At 61.2% G+C, this 21,467-nt stretch overlaps 1 protein-coding gene across 2 annotated transcripts in view; it reads right to left on the bottom strand.

Annotated features, from left to right (window-relative positions):
• PARVB (parvin beta) overlaps positions 1-21,467 on the bottom strand; it is a 67,044-nt gene that overhangs the window by 5,923 nt on the left and 39,654 nt on the right. For both annotated transcript variants that reach the window (XM_081130219.1, XM_081130220.1), the window contains exons 4-10: positions 17,829-17,931; positions 15,075-15,215; positions 13,803-13,918; positions 10,828-10,886; positions 9,422-9,441; positions 3,699-3,760; positions 2,301-2,369 (exon numbers count right to left, since the gene is read on the bottom strand). In XM_081130219.1, the coding sequence (XP_080986345.1) occupies positions 2,301-2,369; positions 3,699-3,760; positions 9,422-9,441; positions 10,828-10,886; positions 13,803-13,918; positions 15,075-15,215; positions 17,829-17,931 (570 nt within the window). The remainder of the gene's footprint in view (positions 1-2,300; positions 2,370-3,698; positions 3,761-9,421; positions 9,442-10,827; positions 10,887-13,802; positions 13,919-15,074; positions 15,216-17,828; positions 17,932-21,467) is intronic.

The following is a 21,467-nucleotide window of genomic DNA, read 5'->3' as shown; positions in this document are numbered from 1 at the left end:
GACAGACGGCGGCTGTTAAAAGCGACGAGTGCAGATGACGGGCCAGGGAGCAGAGGAAAGAAAGATCAGAAAGGAACCTACACACTCGCGCTGACGGGAAAAGAGGCCCCCGCATACGGGGTGACAAAGAGCGCCCTGCGAACAGCAGTGCGGCGAGATCGCTGCCGCTTAGAAAGGACACCTGGGCTTGTCACGCAGCCGGGAAGACACACGGCCCGCCCGGAGCAGCAGCGACCCCGAGAGGACGGGAGGGAGGAAGGAGGGCGTCTGCTCCTCCGCTACTAAGTACAGGCCCGGCTGTTACTGTCTCAGGCAGCGGACACAGTAGCAGCCGATAGTGTACAATGTTACCAAGTGTGGAAATAACCAATGTGTTTGCACAACACAGACACACAGACGCGTTGAAAACAGGCCCGCGGGCGTCCCGGCACAGGCCTGGCCGCCCACGATTCCGTCCACGCAGAGGAGGGTTGGAACCAGCCCCTCCGCACCGTCGGCTTCACCAAGGATTTTCCTTCGCGTTGCTCACGTGCGTTTTCAGACGCGTCTACAAGGGCCTGGGTTACTTTTCTCATTAGGAAGGTGAATGGGGAAAGGGAGGGAGAGGAGCACAGGCCGCCAGCCGGGCTGCCGGGAGGATCCGCGGCGCCGCAGACAGTCGGGCTCGGGTTCGGGCCGCGGCTAATCCCGGGGAAATGATATTTCGTCTCCAGCGCCTGCCGAGTGCTCGAAACATATATTTTCATGACGCTCTTTGCGCCCTGAGTGGGCGTGGGGGAGGGTCCAGTGGACCCGAGCAGGCAGGGGTCAGGGGCGCCGACCCCCGTAGAAATCGACGTGCCCCACGCTGTCCCCTCATAGGGAAGCCAGGCAGTCCCCAGGCCGTGCCTCCCGCGGGCGTGCGTCGCGGCCGTAAGTTCGCACTGCCCGTTTCCAGGACGGCCGCCCGGCTGGACCCGGTCAGCGCGCCGGGTACAACGCAGAGCCCTGGGTGTGGTGCGTGTGACTAACCCGAGACGCCGGAAGTGAAAGGAGCCCTGGCCGGCGTGGCTCAGCGGTCAGAGCGCCGGCCTGCGCACGGAAGGGCTGCGGGTTCGATTCCGGGCCAAGGGCATGTGCCCGGCTGCAGGTTCGACCTGCCCGGTGGGGGTGCGTGCAGGAGGCCACCGATCACTGCGTCTCCCTCGCACTGATGTTTCTCTCTCTCCCCCCCTCCATTCCTCTCTCTGAAATCAATAAAGACATTAAAAAAAAAGAGGAAAGACAACGTGAATAAGAAATCTTTACTCACACGTGTCGCCATTCGTGCCTTGAAAACAAAGCAGCAGCAGCAATGTGACTAGTTGGTAATAAAATCTCAAAAAAATATTTCCCATACATTTATTGAAAAAACACTCCAGGTGGAAGTGGACCCTCGAAGCTCACACCCACGCCGTCCAAGGGCCTACTGTGCCCACACCGACCGCAGAGGAGACGCTCTGCGCACACAGCAGGGGCGCTGGGCGAGCGTGTGCCAGGGGCCGGGGCCAGAACTTTCTAGACGAGGGGCCTGCACATGCGAGGCTCTCTGGCGGGTGCTACGGCACCTCGGGGAGTGTTACGGGTTGAACTGCGTCCCCCCCATAGAGACGTCGGCGTCCCAGCCCCTGGCCCCTGGGAATGTGGTCTTATTTGGAAATACAGGGAATCCCCCCAAAAATGTACACACACTTTGAATAATTATTAATGGTTTAAATCTGAAAAGAAACATCAACTGAGCCATCGGCTGTTCCGTGTGTATACATTTTGGGGGGACACCCTGTAGTCTTTACTGAAGTAATCAATTAAGAGGAGGTCAGCAGGGGGCCCTGATCCAACCGGGGTGGCACCCTTACAAAAAGGGGGGACTTGGACACACGGACAGAGAGAACAGCCAACGAAGATGAGGCACAGATGGGGTGATGACCTCTACAAACCTCAACGTCGCCCGCGGACCCCCAGAAGCTGAGGAGAGGCCTGGAACCAAGCCCCCCGCTCGGCCTCAGGGGGGACCAGCCCTGCGGCCGCTGGGACTTCCAGCCTCCAGAACTGAGAGAGAACAGACGTCTGTTTGCCGAGCCACTCAGTGTGGTATTTGTTCCAACAGCCCCAGGAAATAAAGGGGGGGGGGGTCTGAGAGACGGCGAGGTGGCTGCAGGTGGCATTCCTGCCGGACACACGAGACGGCACCTGGCTTGCTCACGGCCCCCCCCCCGGGATCGGAGCGACACCAGCTGGACGTGACCCAGGACGTGGATCCTCCCACCCAGGACGTGGCTCACCTGAGTCTCCAGTTCCGTCACCTCCAAATTCAGCTTGTTCAGGTGCTTGTTCACAAAGGTGATGAGGGACTGTCGGGGCAAAGGGACACGGGACGTGAGAGACCGGCTCCCGCCAAGGGTCTGATGAGACGCGTGCCCCCCAGCTTTGTGCAACGCTCCCCTGGCCTCCCGTTTACTGAAATAAAAAGCTCCCGTTTAAAGCGAAATGTTCCTACACTAACCCTTGGTTTTAACGAGATGACGCCTAAAACTATCCCAGCTGGAGAGGAAAACACGCGTCTCTGCTCACCGAGCCACGTGCATCCCTTCAGAAGGATGCAACTGTCAGGGGAGATAATTAAACTTTTAAATGAATCCTAGACGTAACCTTGGACAATGAAAGGTGGAGAGAGAAAGGCCGCCTCAGGCCACCCCCCCCAGTTTCAGTAAACGGAGGTCCGTCCGGGCCAGACCTCCGGGAAGCGTGCACTTAAACACCTTGTCTCAGCGATCAGACCCCACGTTCACGGAAACTTAATCCCAGCCCCACCCACCCTACCCCTGGACCAGATGTCATTTCCTTACTCTTTCTACTCAAATTTACGGAGCAGCCACCACGGGCCACGCCCTCCGCCTGGTGCTGGGGACACGGAGAGAGCAGGACAGAGCCCCACGCGACTGACACACAAGCTTGGAAAATGCTTCCTACCCAGCTCTCTCTCGGAGAATTCCAGGCATGTCAGCATTTTAAAGGCCCTGAGAAGTCCTGCATTAAGAAAACCGTTTGGCCCAACCGGGTGCAGTGGGTCTTTCCACCCACAGGTTTCTCAGCAGGCGGCCTGGGCCGATGGTCAGGGGCGTGTCCTTCGCACCCCTGAGGGGACACGGCCTCACCGCGGGCGGAGCAGCTCTGCCGGGAAGGCCGCCTGTTCACCCAGCAGGCCGTGCACGCAGCTTCGTGGCAACGAGGCCGGCAAGAGCCAGCGGCTGACATGCTTTAAAAACGTTTCCACGTGCAAACAGCCTCGCATCCGAATGCACGGGCACGTGGGCGCTGGCGGGGACCTCGTGCGACGGAAGCGGGCAGGTGGGCAGGGAGGTTCCCGGGGCGCGAGATGCTGAGCTCGGAGCCGCGAGCTGTGAGCACCGAAGTTACGTTTTGACTATAATGACACCCCGGTCCACGTGGCAGACATCTCAGGGACCTCAAACATTTCCCAGCACGGAATCGGCGCCGTGAAAGGGCAAGGAGCCGGGCGCCGAGGGGCGGGCGGGAGGCAGCTGGTCAGTGCGTCTCTCACGTCGATGTCCCTCTCCCCCCGCCCTGCCCCCTTCCGCTCTCTGAAAGCCGGTGGGGAAAACATCCTGAGTGACGATTAACAACAAACAGAAGGACAGGCCCGCCGCCCGCCCGCCTACCTCCTTCACCAGGCTCAGCTTATCCGGGGCGTGGTCGAAGAGGGTGTCGAAGGCGTCGCGCTCTGTGTGACACGGAGACACGGGGAGGGGGTTACGGACACGGCCCTGCCGCCGTCCCCGCCCGGCCGCCAGCCTGTCCGAGGCAGAGCAGCGTCCACCCTTCGCGAGGGGACGGTCACGCCCGCCTGGAATCCTTTCACTTCCTGCCAGAGCCCAAGAGCGGGCGCCGGCAAGGAGGAGGCGCCCCCGAGGGCCCTGCCACCCGGGCCTGCCCTGGGCCACGGGCACGCGGGAGCAGCTGGACACCCGCCCCCCTCACGTCGGAGGCGTCCTTTCCCCGGGCTCCCTGTCCGCCCGTAAATCGGTGGGTGCACCCGGCCACCTCTCCTCTCTGGCTGCCCGCGGCCACCCTCACAGCAGCCCCATCGCCCCTCCCCTGGCACAGTTGCAGCCTCTGCCTCACAGGCCTCCCGCCCCCACTCCGAGCCCCAGGACCCATTCTCCCCAGCGGGCAGAGCAAGCTTTTTAAAGTGCAAATTGGACCATACTGTGCCTCCTCCCCATCCCTGCCCCGACTAAAGCTCACCGATAGCTTCTCATGGCTCTTAAATAAAAGTTATTCTCCCTCCGGTGGGCCCCTGGGACTTAAAGGGCTCAGCGCCATCCCCGACACCCTCCCCCTCCCCGACACACCCCACCAACCGGCTTCCGGGCTGCTGCTCTGTCACCTGCTCACCACAGGGCCTTTGCACCTGCTGTTCACCTGCCTCGCTTCCTGCAGTTGCTCTCACACGTTACCACCGCTGAGGGGCCTTCCATGACCGTGGGGAAGAGCACCCCCCCGCCCCCGCCACTCTCTCCCCTCCCATTCCCACCCCGGTGGTTTTTCCCTAGCACTTAATCACTACTTCAGAGTGCTTTTGTTTCTAGCTGTCTGCTCGGCATGATCTGCTGGACCTTCAGCTCCTCCAGGGCCAGCTCCACTGTTTCGCTTGTTCCCTGCACCGTCTCTGGCTCCCAGAGGCGCCCACAGCAGGTGCTCAGAACAAACAAATGAACCAGGGGAGACCCGGCTCCAGAGTCTCTCTACATCAACTTTTCTAGGGTGTCCCCTGTGTGGGGACATTCGTGGGGCCCGAAATGGTCCGTTCTACCATGTCCCACCCACCTTCCTGCTCCCAGACGAACCCTAACCCACTCTGACTACCACGCATGGGCCCAGCCTGCCCTCCAACAAATTAGCACAGACTCAACCCCTTCCTTTCCGATGTGCGGTCATCGGAGGCCGACTCAACACGGCTCTTAGTGGATGAGAAAGAAGCAGGGCTGGCTGGGGGCCAGGGGCCCAGGTCTGGCCTGATGGGGCCATGGTCGAGCCACAGGGGAACAGGACAGGGACCGCTGCCGGCTGAACCCAGGCAGGAGGGCTGAGGTCTCCGGGGTGGCCACAGGGCTGTGGGGAGTCCCTGCCGGAGCACAAGGGCAAGGCAGGAGGGCATCTGGAAGGGCCTGGGGTTCCTGACTTCTGTCCTGAAGGAGCCACTGTCCCCCCAAGGTTTCTAGGGTCAGCAGAAAGGTCCTCTATGACTAGCCAGGGCTTAAGCCCAAATCTCAGTGTGGGGTTCTTGGGGGGCTGCAAACCCAGCCCATTGGAATGGGGGTGAGAAGTCTTCTCCCCCAGTTTGAGGGTGGCCAGGAGACCAGAAGCAGAGCCGGCCCAGAGGCTGCTCCAGGACTGTCCAGCCTGACCCGGGGGGACGGGAGAGGCAACGTGCCTGCCCAGGACGCTGCTGAGCCGGGCCTGCTGGAGGAGGCATCCAAGCCGCACCCCCGCCCCCACCCGGGCCCTGAAAGGAAGGTGCTGGTCTCAGCACCCAAGGTCAGGGGCCGCAGGAGCCGCTCCCAGCCCAGCCCAGCCCAGGGAGCCCGGGAGCCTCCTCCTGGCTTTAGGGGGAGGGAAGAAGGTGTGTGTGTGATATGTACACACATGAATATGGGGACGGGGCCCTAGCCGGCTGGCTCAGTGGTTAGAGCATCAGCCTGAAGGGTCTTGGTTTGGATTCTGGTCAAGGGAACCTCCCTCGGTTGCAGGCTCGATCCCCAGCCCTGGTTGGGGTGCGTGCGGGAGACAACCAATCAACGTGTGCCCCTCACTTCAATGTTTCTCTCTCTCTCTGCCTCTCCCCCTTCCACTCTAAAAAAATCAATGGAAAAAATATCCTCAGGTGAGAATTAAAATAAAGAAAATGGGGACCAGGCATGTGTGTATGTCTGGGGGGTGGGGGGTGACCTAAAGACCAGCCCTGCGGACACCTTTCTGCGGCAGTAAATTATTTTTATCACATCTAACTCAGATTATACTCAGTAAGACAGTCTACTGAAATAAGAAGCTAATAAGAAGCTAATCTACACAAAGCAAAACACAAATGTTAAACGCAACGTGAGCAAAACCCCAGGGGCAGAGCAGCACCTGACGTCAGTGGGTATATTTAGCTGGGCGGCCGCGGGGCCCGGGGAGCCGGCGCGGGAGGCGTCAGAGCAGCGTCGCCGTGGCCAGCAGGCCTGTGCTGCATCCTGCCTGCCTGGCCTTGGGGACAGGAAACAGATCCGGGTTCAAATCCCAGCTGCCCGACTCCAGAGTCCCCTGATCTCAGGCAGGTTGCTCCTCGGTAAAGCGGGAGTGAAAATAAAATAGCCTCTCCCTCACCGTCGGGCTGGGAATTAAAGGGCCGCGAGGAAAGGGCAAGCGTGTTGCCCGCAGGGCTCCGTTCATCACAGCTCCCTCTCGTCCTGCGGGCGGCCCTCGCCTCCCTCCTCTGGGGACAGTCGCAGAAATAAACAGGGAACAGCCCTGCCCTTGGCGGGGGGGAGGGGGGCACAGGCAGGGGAGGCAGGTGGGTAAACCAAGTGGCACAAAGACAGGCACCTTAAAAGGCCAGAAAGGACACAGGAAGGGCCCCATTGGCCGGAGTGTGCCAGTGTCGGCCAAGTTCAACCTTCGGCGTGTCTGGTTTGGTCCAGAAGTTGTTATTTTTGTTTGTTCAAGCTGACTTCTAAACTGGAAGACGTATCCACAGGTCTGAATTTCTGGATTCTCTTAAAGGGCTGGAAGCTGGGCTACATCCCCGCCTGGCATCAAAGAGCCGCCCATGGAAGGGGAGCATGGAAGCTGCACTTTGCCCCAGACCCCACCACTCCCCGCTGCCCCACACAGAGGCCAAGGGGCAGCTGCCGGTTATCATCTGATATTCCAGCCACTTGCCTCTTTCATGTTATCAGCCTGGTCCCGGGAGGCATCCAAGTTCAGGGCCCACGGACGCAGAGAGGGGCTGGGTCCCTCAGGCTGAGGAGCCCAGGAGGGCAGGACCCGGAGTGGGGTGAACACAAGGTCTGCTGGCGGAAAGGGGGGATGTGACAGGGAGGGCCCAGGAGGGGGGAGGAAGGACGCTTCTCCCCCTGTAAGGGGGGGGCTCTGGGAAGAATCCCAGGGAGGCGGAGGGGCTGCCTTAGCAGAAAGCAGCCAGCAAGCCCGTTGCCATGGAGACCAGGCTGCGGCTCCCCAACTCCCCTGGGAGAGAAGGGCCTCCCATCCCACCTCAGCCAGAGAGTGATGATGTCGGGAGCTGGGGCAGGGAGGGAGGGGGAGGGGGCAGAGTGGACCCTCCCTCCCTAGCCTGTGGGGCTTGTGTGAGAAGCCGAGGCACCCAGTGCCTGCCAGGCGCCTGGCGGGCTCCACGCGAGTAAACACTGAGGTCGGGAGCAAAGCCGCGCGCTTCCCGTGAGCACAGACCTGAGTAAATAATAAGGCGGGGGGGGGGGGGGGTGGCCATTCAGGGCGGGGTGGTCCGGGAGGGCCCCCAGGTAAGTGACATTTGAGGGAGAGCTGGAGGAGCTCAGGGAGGGAGCCATGGAGGAATCTAGGTGGAGAGCATGCTAGACACAGGGTTCTGCAGTGTGCGAGCTGAAGGGAGGCACCCTGGGTGCAGAGAGGGAGCCACAGGCAGGCTGGACGTGCAGAGGGAGGGAGGAGCCAGAAAGGAGGTGTCCTGAGGGGTGGTCTGAAAGGGTGAGGGTGAGGAGAGAGAGGGGTAAAGGGGTGCTTTGGGAAGCCCGGCCCAATGACACTACAGGGAACCAACTAGAGGGCCAGCCGGGGACCAGCACCCTGGGCTGGGGTGGGGAGCCCCCCCTTGGAGAGGCTGAGGGCGTCCACAGGAGAGGGGCCGGTGGGAGCCCTGTGACGCCCGAGGCTGCCAGTCTGGTAACCAGGAGACCTGGGGCTTGCGTCAGCGAAGCCACCGGGGAGTGGAACTAATTGCCTGCCACTTACTAACAGCCTGTTTGCATCTCGCACGCACGCAAGAGCCCGCAAAGGAGCGAGGCCAGCTCCACCGCTTCGCGGTCCCATTGTCCCGGCCCCCACATCGCCCCCTCCCCCAAACCTCGAACCAGGCTTGTCCCCAACACAGAAGTGACAACACCCAGGAAACCCCAGATGACAGTTAAAACTGCTCCAAGGGTCCCACTTGTCACCTCTGTGCCTCCACGATCCACGGGGGGTGTGGGCCCCTCCCTGCAGAAAGGACAGGGGGGCCACAGAAGGGTGCACGACTGCTCCCCCAGACGGGCTTCCACCTGGACTCATGGCAGGGCCGGGGTGCCCAGGCCGCCAGCCCACTCGGGGCGTCCCACGGGGGCCCCACCATGAGCTGCGCTCCCCACTGTTCTGTGCCCTCAGCAACTGGACACGGGGCGTTTCCTTTTCTCTGCACCCCCCCCTTTTTAAAAATTTATTAATGAAGCCATTAAAAAGACCTGAATTGTCACTTAAAAAATATAGCGTATTTCCCGAGCCTGGTGGCCAAGCTGGGGACGACTCCGGGGGGCGCTCCCCGCCCGAGGGGCCGCAGCTCCGGGAGCAGCGGGGCTGGCGGGCTCCTGAGACGCGTGGACGGTCCCACCTGCTTCCACGCTTCCGTCTGCCAGCCACGCGCCCCACCCGCTCGCCGCAGGGCGCGGGGCGGGGGCCGCGCTTTCTGTCTGGGAAATGTCCCCCGAGCAGTGCGCCGGCTCGGGCTGCCCCGGACTCAAACGCCCCCACAGGCCGTCCCTTTGTCTGCCAACCCAGGCTGAGGCGAAGGTGGGGTGACTTCACAGGCCGGGGACAGCTCTTGGGGAACAGCCACGGGAAAGGGACAGTGGTAGCTGCCCCACGGAGAGAGCTGGGCCGCAGAGAACACACGCCCCTTGGCCCACGCAGTCCGCTCTGACTAACCCGTTTCCCAGGCGAGGGTCAGAGGTGAACGGCGGGCGAAGGGCGCCAGTGGGGACCGGGCCGGGCTGCCGACCCTGCGGGAGGCTGCTGGGCGGGGGGTTTTGAGGTGGAAAAACCACATATGGAAGTTCACCCCGTAAAGACGCCCTCCTGGCTGACTCCGCTCCGTATGCGAGCCCACATCTCCGCCCTCCTTGTGGCCCGTTTCCGCTCCGTCGCAGCACCTGCCACGTCCCCGACGCGTCCTGCCCTCCCTGCCCCCAGTCGCTCCGCACGGCCTGGCCTCCCCCAGCCCGGCTAGCAAACCTCGGCCCGCGCAGGGCGCGCTTCCTGGGGGTTCCAGACCCGCCCCGGCAACTGCGGGGACCCTGGGGGCCGCCTGGGACAGCCCCGGTGCCCTGTGACCCCAGGCCCCACCCTCACCCTCACCCACCCCCGGGTTACTTACCAAAGCGCCCCATCATCTGCCTGCAAACAAGAAACAGAGAGAGCGTCAGAGGGTCCTCAGGTGGTGGGGATCCAGCTGGAACGCCCACCTGAAGGGCCGTTTATAAAAACGCAACCGCGTTCTAGCAAATTCAGCCCCGCGGGAAACCGTCCTCTTTATTGAAGCCGCCCCTTTAATGTCACTGGGGGTATTTAAATGTGGGGTGGTTCACACGGAGAACGCCAGCAGGGGGGGTCCTCCTGGGCAGCCGTGGAGAGGGAACTTTGAAACGCAGGGTGCAGGCGACGCGGGCGGCCCGGTCCCGTGAGGAAACGCTGCTCTTCCTCGGAATCCCAGAACTAACGGGCCCGGGAACCGCAGGCCAAGCGGACGCCACCAGGGGTGGGCACCGGCTTCTCTGTGCCGACGCACAAATGCACGTCCCTCCCCCGCGCCACCTCCTGAGGCAAGGCGACCTTCACTTCGCCCCCAAACCCCTCTAGACTCAAGTCCCTTGGCTCCATCTCATTGAACAAATGTTTTCTTGAGCACCTACTATGTGCAGGCCGTGGAGCTACAGAAATGAACACCCCCGGCCCTGCCCTCACGAAGCCTGGTGGTGACGGAGACTCACGAGCCCGCATTTCCACGGGGCCCCCGTGTGCACCTACAGTGGGACATACAGGAGGTGCTGTGGGGACTAAAGGAAGCCAGCCATTCCTGCTTGCAACCAGGGAGGGCTTCCTGGAGGAGGCGGCCTCAGAGCTCTCTCTAGAGAGACATGGGAAGGAAGTTGAGGCTCGATGGAAGGTGTGGAGGACACCTTAAGAAACAAGGCTCTCCCCTCCGGCGGAGCCAGTGGGATGGATCAGTGAGCTGGGACAGTGGGTCCCTCGGACATCGGGGCGCCCGCTCCCTTCCTCTCCCCCCCTCTCGACACTCTGGAGGCCACCTTCTGACGCGGGGTGGGGACAGCCCGCCGCTCCGGGAGCAACTCGTTCTAGCACCAAACGCTTTGAAGACCTGGGCGCGCCCGCTCTACGGAGGCTCAACGTTGCAAGTCTCCCCACACCCTTCCCTTCCCTGCAAGAGATTCTGAACGTGACCTATTTCATTTTTACTTGTTTATCACTCTGTCTCGTTCCAGAAAGGATTTCAGGCGGCCTGCATGAGCTCTCACTCCCACGCCATGCAAGTTTTGTTAATTTTTCTATTTGGGAAGAAATAACAGAGCTGGAACTCCTTATTCAAGTACCAAAGCAAACTGCTACCTTGCCCTTCCTCATAAGTAAAAATAAAAATAACTTCAAAGGAAGCCTGTGGGGCAGACGCTTGGCGTGAAAAATTTCACGGTAACGGGGAGGGATGCGGAGGGTCAGCCCCCGGCTGCAGCAGGGCCTGGGGGACAGGGCAGCAGGGCCACTTACTCCGTGGTCGTGGTCAGCTCCTCCGTGATGTGGCTGGAGTGCAGCAGGCCTTCCCGCTTCTGCAAACCCCAAAATAAGCAAATGAACGCACAGGCACGGGAGGCGGGGAAGACGACAGGAGGGCTGGCCGACGGGGAACCTGAAGCCAGGTACAGGTGGCCGGCCCACGGGGCCACCTTGGGGACAACAAACGAACAAAGAGTCGTGCAGAACGCCCAAGCCACGCCGGGGTGACCACGGGCGGTGACCCTTCGGGTGGCTGGAGGCTGCCCGGGTTCTCCGCGTTGCTCTGAGCGCCGGCAGCTTCGGGGGTCTCGGGAGAAACACCAGCTCCCAGAGGGACCCCCCACACCACGCCCCGCACCTGGAGAGGTGAGGCGCGCGGAGGAACAAGCAGAGCAATGGGAAGCACCCAATGAAGTAACCACGTGCATGGGCCGAACGGGGTCCCCCAACGTCGTGTCCATGCAGAACCCCAGAATATGGCCTTATTTGGAAATAGGGTCCTTGCAGATGTAATTAGTTAAGGTCAGGCCATAGTGGATTAGGGTGGGTCTTCAACCTGATAGGGCCGGGGCCCTGATAAGAAGAGAAAATAGAGACACAGACACAGGGACACATCGACCTAGGATCCAGGAGATCGGGGTTCGATTCCTGGTCAGGGCACATGCCCAGGTTTCGGGCTCGGTCCCCAGTCGGGGGCGTGCAGGAGGCAGCCGATCAATGATTCTCATCATCGACGTTTCTATCTCTCTCTCTCCCTCTCCCTTCCTCTCTCTGAAATTAATAAAAACATATTTAAAAAAAATATATGTTCCCCAGGCTTCCCTGTGTTCAGCCTCTGGGGACCTCTCACCAGGGGCTCCTGTCAGTGACGTGCCCACCCTCCAGCGGCTGGCACCTTTCTCACGGTCCCCCCCCACTGACCTCAGGAGAGCCCCCGAGGGGGCCCAGGACACTGATTCACCTACTGATCAAATGCACGTGAGGCAGGTACTGGGTGCAGGGCCCAGGACTGAGTACTGGACACGCGCAGCTGAGTATTGTCCAAGTTTGCAGTGTAACCTTGATATCGTGAGGAAATCATTGCGGCTCAGAGACATCAGTGATGCCGGGGGGGGGGGGGGTGGGAGGCCCTGGTCCTCATTCCTCCCTCTACCAACCCCCCATTCCTCACATCTCTCACCTCAGCCCGGACAAAGGGACAAGGGGGGACAGGCAGGGGCCCGCGGGGAAGGAGGGGCAGCCCTGAGGTCAAGGCGGGGGCGGCTCTGAGGTCCGGGAGTCAGGCTGAGGCCCGAGGCCTGCGGTTCCCAAGACCTCCTCTCCCCGACTTTGGCCGTGGCCCAGAGAATCCTTCCATAACCCCGGTCAAGCAGGACGTGCCAGCAAGTGCTTGCCCGGGTCAGTGAAACTTTCCGCAAACCCACATTTCCTTGGACCAAAGTTCAGGCCTGAAAGGAAATACCCCAATTACTGAGGCGCACGGAGCTCGCGGGGCCCCCGGGTCTGACGTGTGTGGGTCTGGGAGCAGCGTTCCCGCGTGTCCTCAGGAAGCCTTTCCCGGCCGGCCGAGATGACGCGTCCCAGACGGTGGCCACAGGAATGGCCCCCTGTTCCCGTCACCACCACCGACCACAAGCATTCCTCCTCAGGAAGCCAGAGGGGCCAATGGCAGGTAACCCGCGCCCGATGCCAGAAAAGGGCATTCTCGGCCCTGGCAGGGCAGCTCGGTTGGTTAGAGCGTCACCCTGATACCCAAGGTTTCAGGCTCAATCCCCAGGCAGGGCGCAGACAAGAACGAACCAATAAATGCATAAACAAGTGGAACAACAAACCAATGTTTCTCTCTCTCTCTAATCAATAAATAAATTTTGCCCCGCTGGTGTGGCTCCGTGGTTGAGCGCCGACCTATGAACCAGGAGGTCACAGCTGGATTCCGGGTCAGGGCACATGCCCGGGTTGGGGCTCAATCCCCGGTCGGGGGCGTGCAGGAGGCAGCCAACCAACGACTCTCATCATTGATGTTTCTCTCTCTCTCCCTCTCCCTCCTCTCTCCCTAAAATCAATAAAAACATATTTTTTTAAAAATCAATAAATAAATTTAAAAAATAATTTTTTTTAAAGAGAAGGGCATTCTTGCCCATTGGGTCAAGGCCAAGCTCCCGGGTAACGGAGGGGTCACAGCTTCGGGAAACACGGGACCAGACGGAGCCTCACAGGCCACCGAGACCACGGGCCCTGTATGTTCACAAAGCGGAGGAGAGCGTGGAGCTGGGGCACCTCCAATAAAATAAACCCTGAGACATCTGGGTCCCGAGCGTCACCTCGACATTCCCGGAGAAGCAGCCGTTCCTGCTGGACCCAAGCATGTTTGCCCCACTTAGCGACCTCGGCAGCCGGCTACAGTAGGTGCTTAAGAGCCGTGTGCTGGACAAAACTGCAAACACAAAGCCAGGGCAGGGTGTGTGCCCCCAAATGCAAGGACGCAGCCAGCAGAGGCAGCTCTGCCTCCCTTGGAGGCCCCAGGCTCCTGGGTACATTTCTCCCGGTGAAGCCATAAAATGACCCAAAGCATAGACCGAGGGGACTCTGCGGCTTTACCCAGGGGGCCTATCGCGTGCCCTTGGTCGCATCCCTCTCCAGTGAGCAACGAGCCGGCTGGAGAGGCCCACATTCTGACTACTTGGCTCTGGAGAGAAATGAATGTTCTCCTTAAAAATGTGGAAAATTAAGCCTCAACACTCCCACGCCTTTTAATCGGCCTCTTCAAATCAATGCCACTGCTGCTGCTCCGGCCGCTTATTGCGAAGCCAGGGCGAGACACACTTTGTCAAGAGGGAGAAATAGAAAGTAGCCTCTTGGGAGATAGAAAAAAATAAAAATAAAAGAGAAAGTGGAGGAAATACAGGCAGAAAAAGTCCAGGCGCCTCCGCCGCAGAGCCCCGGGCAAGCTGACCCCCGGCGACACTCACCCGCACGACCACCACCTGCACGGAGACATGCTCGGGGAGCCGGATCGGGGCGCGGAAGTGCGTGGCCAGGGACACGAGCAGGTGCAGGATGGCCACCAGGTTCTTCCCGTGGATGGCTGAGGGGGGAGAAGGCGCCGCTTTAGATCGCTCGTGCAGGAACCCCGAGCCCATGTCCAGAGGAAAGCCACGGGCCCCCGGGAAACGCAGAGCTGAGGGGCATCCCGCGCGAACTTAGTTCTGGCTCCTAATTTTTTTCTTTCCTGTCGGCCTAAGGTGACTTGCGTAACCACTTTGAAAAGCCTGACGCTCTCAAAAGGAGAAAACTGGGTGGTGATCAAATGAAACAGGCAGGAGAGTAAAATTAGCATCGGAGAAGGGAAAAGATGAAAGACGGGTTACCCCGCCACTTAGCCGGCACAGCAATGGGAGTTATCATCTCTGCAATCAGCCGTCTCCGCGAGGGCAGGCTCTCAAGGGCAAGGCGGCCTTGGGGACGTGAGGCGTGACTCCCCCGCCCAGGTTCCTGGGCCTTCGCGGCTCTGTTAGCTCCTCTCCAGTATGGGGACCAGGTGTGGCGACTGTCACCATTCTGCACAGGGCTTTACGGGTTACAATGCACTCAATGCCCCGCCCACAGAGGCCAGCTTGGGTCTGTCCGAGGTCTGCATGCCGAGAAACCAGGGACAAATCTCATGGCAGCCCCAAGGGCCCCCGGCCAGCAGGGGGTGCTCCTGAGCCTCACCCTGTCAGCACTGCGCCGAGGCTGAGGGCCGGGGGCCGGGAAGCCGGGACAAGGGCTTCCAGCTTCCCTGGTTTGGTTCTTCACGTCTCTGGTTCATGTCTGTGCTGGATGTACTGTGAGGTCACGTGTCCCTCACGCCAGCTTGCACCTTCCCGGGACCTGCCCCGGGGGGTCACCAATGAGCTCACCTGGGACTGGCGCCTCTGGGATCTGGGGCCGGGTTCCTTGCAAGGGCCCCCCAGAGCTTCTGTCTTACAACCCGAATTCCCACCCGTCCTCTGATGCCCCTCTGCCGTCTCAACCAGAGACAACGCCGCTCTGCTCTGAAGTTCTGGGGGACGGGGCAGAGAACGGCGGGCATGACTGAGTCCCTCGTCTCCGGGCTCCCGAGAATGGGGACCCTGCCCTTCTCCTCTCCCAGCTGCCCGTCACGGAGCAGGAGCGCGAAGGGGTTTTTTAAACGCGAGCCCAGACGCGATGACGACGGGGGGAGCCCAGGGGCCGCCCCCGCCGCCCGGGCCGCAGCTCACCGTCCACCGACCACCGCAGCGCCCAGCCGTGGGGCCGCAGCAGCTCCTGCACGGCTTCCAGCACCGTCTGCAGCTTCTGCTTCTGCCCTATCTCGGACTGCGTCACCTCGGCCACGTTCAGCTTGCAGGCCGCCAGCTTTTCTACCGTGAGGACAGAGCAAAAGACAGGGTGTCAGGCGAAGCCGGGTGACGGGGGGCCGGCTGCTCCCCCGGCTGCAGTGGGGTCCCCTTCCCGCCGGGTCCGAGGTGGGGCAGGTCGCATGCAGCAAGGGGGGTTTCAGGGCGGTGAGCTACAGGGCTCTGAATCCCGGGTCACGCACGTTCCTGCGATAACGGCTCCAGGGTGAAAAGGGGGTGGGGTGCGAGGGTGAACCGGCGGGCGCCCCACCTGGGGACACTCTGTGCACACGAAATGACTCAAGGTGCAGCGGGAGGTGACCTGCAGGGGCGGATGGGGAGGTGCGGAGGCTGGACCAGGGGCCTCCCAGCAAGAAGGGGGCTTTGATATGAAGATGAAAAGGGTCCGACTTGTTGCCCGGCCGGTTGGCTCAGTGGCTGAGGGTCGACCCATGAACCGAGAGGTCACCGGTTCGATTCCCGGTCAGGACACATGCCCAGGCTGTGCGCTCGACCCCCAGCAGGGGGCGTGCAGGAGGCGGCCGACTGATGTTTCTAGTTCTCTAACCCTTTCCTTTCCTCTCTCTAAAATCAACAGAACCACATATTTTTAAAAAAGGGTCTGACACGTGGCCTCCCGCCTCCCTGCACCCTACGGCCCCACCCGTGTCTCTCACATGGGGACACCACGGTAAGGATTACTAGGTATTCGCAGACACCGGGGGCCGTTTCGTCCCCACGAGTGAGCAGGAAGCAGTCTGGAGGAGCCGGACAAGGGCGGTCACACCTGCTCAAGGTGCAATTACTGGGACTGGCCCCCGGCCACGGCCTGTGCGCCTTCATTTCCCTCCGGAGAGGAGCAGCAGGTGACGTCTGACCCCACCCAGGGCCAGGAGGACCCCGGGTTTCCCTCCTGCTTTTTTTCCTAAGTTGAATCGCGTCATCACAAACGCTGGTCACAAATGGGGTTTCCATCTTGCGAGTGTCCCCAGTGACGTTCTGTTCCAAGCATTTCCGCTGCAGGCGCCTGCGACTTCCAAGTTCTCTCCCCAGGGCCCCCCGCCCCCCGCCCTCGGTTAGAACATGAACAAAGGGTTCCCACAGCCCCCTGAGGGTCTGCGACTATACAGCACTGCCCCCGGGGCTCGGGATACTCGGTCCACTCACTCACTCAACACCCTTCCCGCTGCACAGCAGCACCGCCCCACGGCGCCCGGGCGCACGCCCACCCCACCTGAGCTCTGCGTCTGACGTCTGCGCTGCTGAACCAGGTCCTGACTGATCGCCCGGCTCCTACTCCCTACTCTTCCCCCTCCCTGTTGCACCCAGAGGCCCAGGTGGCCTTTTAAAACTATCTCAGATCATGTCACAGCCCTGATCAAAACCTCTACTGGCCTCCTATCACTTGTCACTCGGAATAAAAGCCTTTGTCTACCGGGGCTGGATGTGACCTGGCCCCATCCGTCTTCCCAGCCTCCCCCCTTCCCTCCCCTCCCTTTCTCTTCTCTCTCTCTCGCCCCTGAACAGAGGCCTCCAAACCCCGGGTTCCTGACTCTGCGCCCCAACGTGTCCCTGCAGCAGCCTGCACTCGGCCCCCCAACCCCGGCGGTCGCCGTCTGTGATAACATCAACCCACCCAGTCTCCAGCCCAGGCGGCCCCACCCGATGACTTTTAGGATGACTTTCAGGACGCGAGCTATCCCACGCTCGAGGGGACAGTGAGTCCCCGAGGCCACCCCTGCAGACATACGGGACCCTGAAAATTCATTAGAGCTTCTTGGGGACAAGAGACTGTTGAGCAAACAGCCGGAGCCGAGGCCTGAAGGACCCAGGCGGACACTCGCTCCACCTCCTGCAAAAGGGGCCCACATCCTTGGAGGCAAGGGGACTGCAGGGCGCTCCTCGCGTCTCGCTCAGTGTGGCGACCGTGTGGACCGTCGCCCAGAGGAACTCGGGGACTCGACAGACCCTGCTCGCCCTTTCACTTCTCTGTCTTTTCCTACCGCTTACTGGCTCCGGGCTGCGTGCCGGCACCGCTGACCGCTCCGCGCACCTGAGCCCAGTGAGGCTGCCCCCGTAGTCAATGGCACGCAAAGGGCTGTCCACGGTCAGTCTCCACTCCTCCCCCAAATCACACCCACGTGCACAGCCCACTCACAGAATACCCTCTGGGGACCTGCCCCCCTGCACCTCCTGTCCTGAAGGGCTGCCCAGGTCCGAAGGCATCACAGTGGATGTGGGGTGGATGGGGCACAGGCCGGCAGCAAGGCTGGCCCGGAGGGGACAGCACCCACGCACGCCTGTGTCCTGCTCCCCTTGGTATGTGCACCCAACAGAACAGAGGCCGCGGGCAGTTCTGGAGGCTGGGGTGCCCTGCTCAGCCCTGTGGCCGGGAGCTCTGGTGGAACGCCCACTGGAGCCATGATGAGAGGACAGGTGACCTGCAGCCCAGGGGGCCCCGGGGCACCACCTGGGAGCTGCGGGCTCAGCGCTGAGGCTTCAGGTCTACCCTCAGGACGTGTGGCCAGCGTAGCCACGTAGAGAACCGTGTGGCCCGGCCTTGAGTCGCCCGGCTTTGGGCCGCCCTGCGCTGGGGCCCTGTGCGGGACCGGGCTGGGGGCTGCCCCCCGGACTCACCCAGGAGCTTCTGCAGCACCTGGCCGTCGTAAAGGTCTTCCTCCAGCTGCTTCACGATGATCCGCTCCTCCACCAGGACATCGTTGATCCAGTCGATGAGGACCTAGGGGGCGGGAGGGACGTCAGGCCACACCCAGCAGTGCCGCAGGGACCTGGGCCGTGAGCAGGCCTTGGCCGGGGCTGGTGCGGGAGCCCAGAGCTGCTGGAAGCGAAGATGCCCGAGCTCGGGGCCAGGCGGGCGGGGTGGGGAAGGCAAGCTTCCCCCAGCCTGCAGGGGGGCCCGAGGGCGCCGACCAGCCCCAGGCTGCCAGGGCTCCCGTGGGGACCTCACGAGAGCCCCGCAGAGGGCAGCCGCCTCCTAGACTGGGCTCCTAGCGGGAACTCGGGAGGGAGGGGAACTCTCAGCCAGAGGAACCGGTGACACCTGCTCACCAGGGCCTGGGGGCGCGGGGACTGAGGGGTCAACGTCAGCAGTGGACCGAGGCAGCACAGGCCAGACATAAAATGTCTGTGTCCCCCCCCCAGACGCTCCAGAACAGTCCCGAATCGCCCTGAACCTAAAGCTATAGAGAAAGGGGGGCCCCAGAGGGTCCGGCTCTGAGCTCCTACCCTTCCTAAGCTCTACGGAGACAGAATTCACACACCGCACAATTCACGCGTGAAACGTGTGCGGGCCAGTGTTTCTCATACACTCATAAGGCCCTGCAACCATCACCGTCATCAGCCGAAGCACATCTTCATCACCCCAAAAAGAAGCCCCATCCCTATTAACAGTCACTCCCCGCTCGCCCCAGCCCCCGTTCCTTCCCAGCACTCAGCTCTCTGCCCCGGGTACAGACGTCCCGCTGCGGACATTTCTTATGAGTGGAATCGTTTAATATTCTGTGTCTGGCTGCTTTCGCTTCGCGTGTTTTCGAGGGCCAGCCAGGCTGTGGGGTGTGTCGGTCCGTCCTTCCTTCCTTCCTTCCCGTGGGTGAATCATGTTCCAGGGTATAAACAGACACACGGATTGACCCATCATAAGTGGGGTTGCCCCTACTTTTTGGCTGTGTGGATACCGCTCCTCTGAACGTGGCTGTCCCTGTTTTTCACGTGGACACCTCATTTCTACGGGCCGGCCTTTCTCTCCGGCCTTTTCTCAACAACTTTTCCCGCTGAATTTACTGCCGACACATTATGAACGAAGGCAGCTTCCACGGGGGGTCGTCTACGGAGAGCTAGGACCCCCGTCGAACGCTATCCCGTCTGCCCAACGCCGCTAAGTCACTTCTCCGCCACATAAAATGGGATAAAATGGGCACCTGAACAGACTCGATCAGAAACAGACACAGCCCGTGACTTTTCCACACAAGCGAAGCTAATAAAACCGCTTAATTGGTGCCAACAACCTCCCGGAGACAGAAGTTTATGGCCACTCTGGGCGATGAACACGAGGGCGCGGGTCTCCGTCACTCTCTGAAACACGCAACCTGCAAAACTGGCCACGAAGCGAATTCCTCTGAGGTATGTTCTACTTTCCCCCAACTGAAAATTATTAAATCAGGCACATGACCCCATGAAGAGTAGAAACAAAAATAAAGTAAAGGGCATTCTGGTTTTGTGAGAGATCCTGCGAAGGTCAGCCGGCTCCCCTGCTGGGCCCCCTCGGCTCCCTCCCGAGGATCGGGCGGCCTGGGAGGGGCCCGCAATGGGTGCCACCAGCTCCCAGCCAACCCGCCCCCCGGCTGCCGCCCTCCTCTCTGACCACCCCTCCAGTTTCCTTGGGGGTGTCCCTGTCACCTCCTTCTCCCCCTGATCTTTGAAGAGCATGTTCCTGAGGCCTCTCCCTGGACGACTCCTCTCCACTCTCTCCACCCTCTTCCCGGCCAGCTCGCGCCTTCCCAGGGCTCCCAGCGCTGTCCCAGCCCCAGAAACCCTCAGCCCGGCCTCCTCACCGTCCTTCGGCTCGGGTGTCCCCTGAGCTCCTCTATCTGAACTCATCACCCCCAACCCTGCTCCTTCTCCGAGAGGGAAACAGACACCAGACACCAGTTTCAGGAGCCTGGACCCCCACCCCCGAACCCCGCTTCTTAACTGGGTCCACTTCTCAGCGCCTCTTCTCCCACCGCCCTTGTCCAAACCACCTCCCTGGACCAGTGCCACAGCCCTAACTGAGCACCCTGCCTCCTCACCGGTGTTCTTCAAACACCCCAAGCTCACCTCTGCCTCAGGGCCTTTGCACATGCTATTCCTCCACCCTGAGCATACCCCACCCCCAGCGCCCGGCCAGCTTTCACTCATCCTTCTGGTCTCAAGCTTCTGTATCATTCCTGACCCCTCCCCAGGCCACATCCCCCCACCCCGGCTCCCATCACACCCCAGTGCCTTTTCCCGACCCTGTGCACATAAGCAATGCCAACACATCTTCGTTTATGACCATCTCCCCTGTTAGACTTTAGGTTCTCTGAGGGCAGGAACTATGACTGTCCTGTTTGTGGCTCTGTCCCCAGCACCCAGTGCTCACTGCCTGGCACTGGAGCTCCATACACAGGTATTGAGTTAATTAGTTAATTTACCGAGCACCTACTACATGCCAGGCTCTGGGAATAAGTAAGACAGACGGGGCCTCTGTCCTTGAGGTCCTTACATTCCAATCAGACGTTAAGGACAAACGAGAACCACGCTTTCAGGCTGTGACCAATGTCATGAGGGAAATACGGCAGGTGCAGCGGGGAGGTCGACAAATACACTGCAGCCCATGACCCAGGTCAACATCAACCAGTGCTCGGCTCAGCGCCACATCCCCAGGGGCTAAACCTGGGGCAGGCCCACGGAAGGAGCCCCAGCTGCAGGGTCTCTGGGACCCACAGGCCTCTGGCGCCAGAGGCGGCCTTGCCCGGGGCGCAGTCCTCTCGGGAAACGGGGCAGACGCCGCTCCTCCTGCTAAGAAACTAAAGCTTCGAAATTCCACCCGGTCAAAGCCCGACACAAAAACTGCAGCCAGAACCGGGTGAGAATCAAGCTCCGCACAGCGGGGGGGGGGCTCGGCTCTGGGAAGCGAGCACCTCGCCATCCTCCCAGGTCTGCGGGCTGTCCCCAGGGTGTGGTCTCCTCGGGGACCCTGCGCCGCCCCGTTAGCCTGTCTTCTTCCTGCTGCGCGAGCCTCTCCGTGACTTTCGGGCACGTCCCCATGTGCAAGCCCGGAATCCTGCAGGCACACGTCCAGCACGTACCCTAACGAACCCCCCGGCGCCGGGCTCTTGGCACGTACGTTTTACGAGCCTGCTTAAACCAGAATAAAAATTACTTTCCCTGCGGTCCCTTCTGAATGGTAATCAGGATCTGCCGCCTGTCTTCTCCCCCAAACTACGACAGTTACGTTTCAATCGCTTCCAAACTGGCTTGGGCAGCCGCATCCACGGGGGGCCCGGCCTGGAGCTCCCCACGGACAGAGGGAGGGAGGAGACAGAACTTAACCCCCGGAGACTCTACTCCACTAGGCTGGGGAGACATGGGACCCGCGACGGCGCGGTCAGCCTGCTTCCGGAGCCCGCGCCTCCGCCCGGCCAGGTGCCCCCTGACGCTCCGTGGTTCAGATCAGAGCGGACAGACCTGCCATCCGTGCTGGACACGACGGGGCTCCACAGAGGGCCTCGCCGC

The sequence above is a fragment of the Miniopterus schreibersii genome (genome assembly GCF_964146895.1).
Source record: "Miniopterus schreibersii genome assembly, chromosome: 2".
In the NCBI taxonomy this organism is placed as follows: Eukaryota; Metazoa; Chordata; class Mammalia; order Chiroptera; family Miniopteridae; genus Miniopterus; species Miniopterus schreibersii.
Note: the sequence above shows the minus strand (reverse complement) of the source record. Positions and strands in the feature narration are given on the sequence as shown.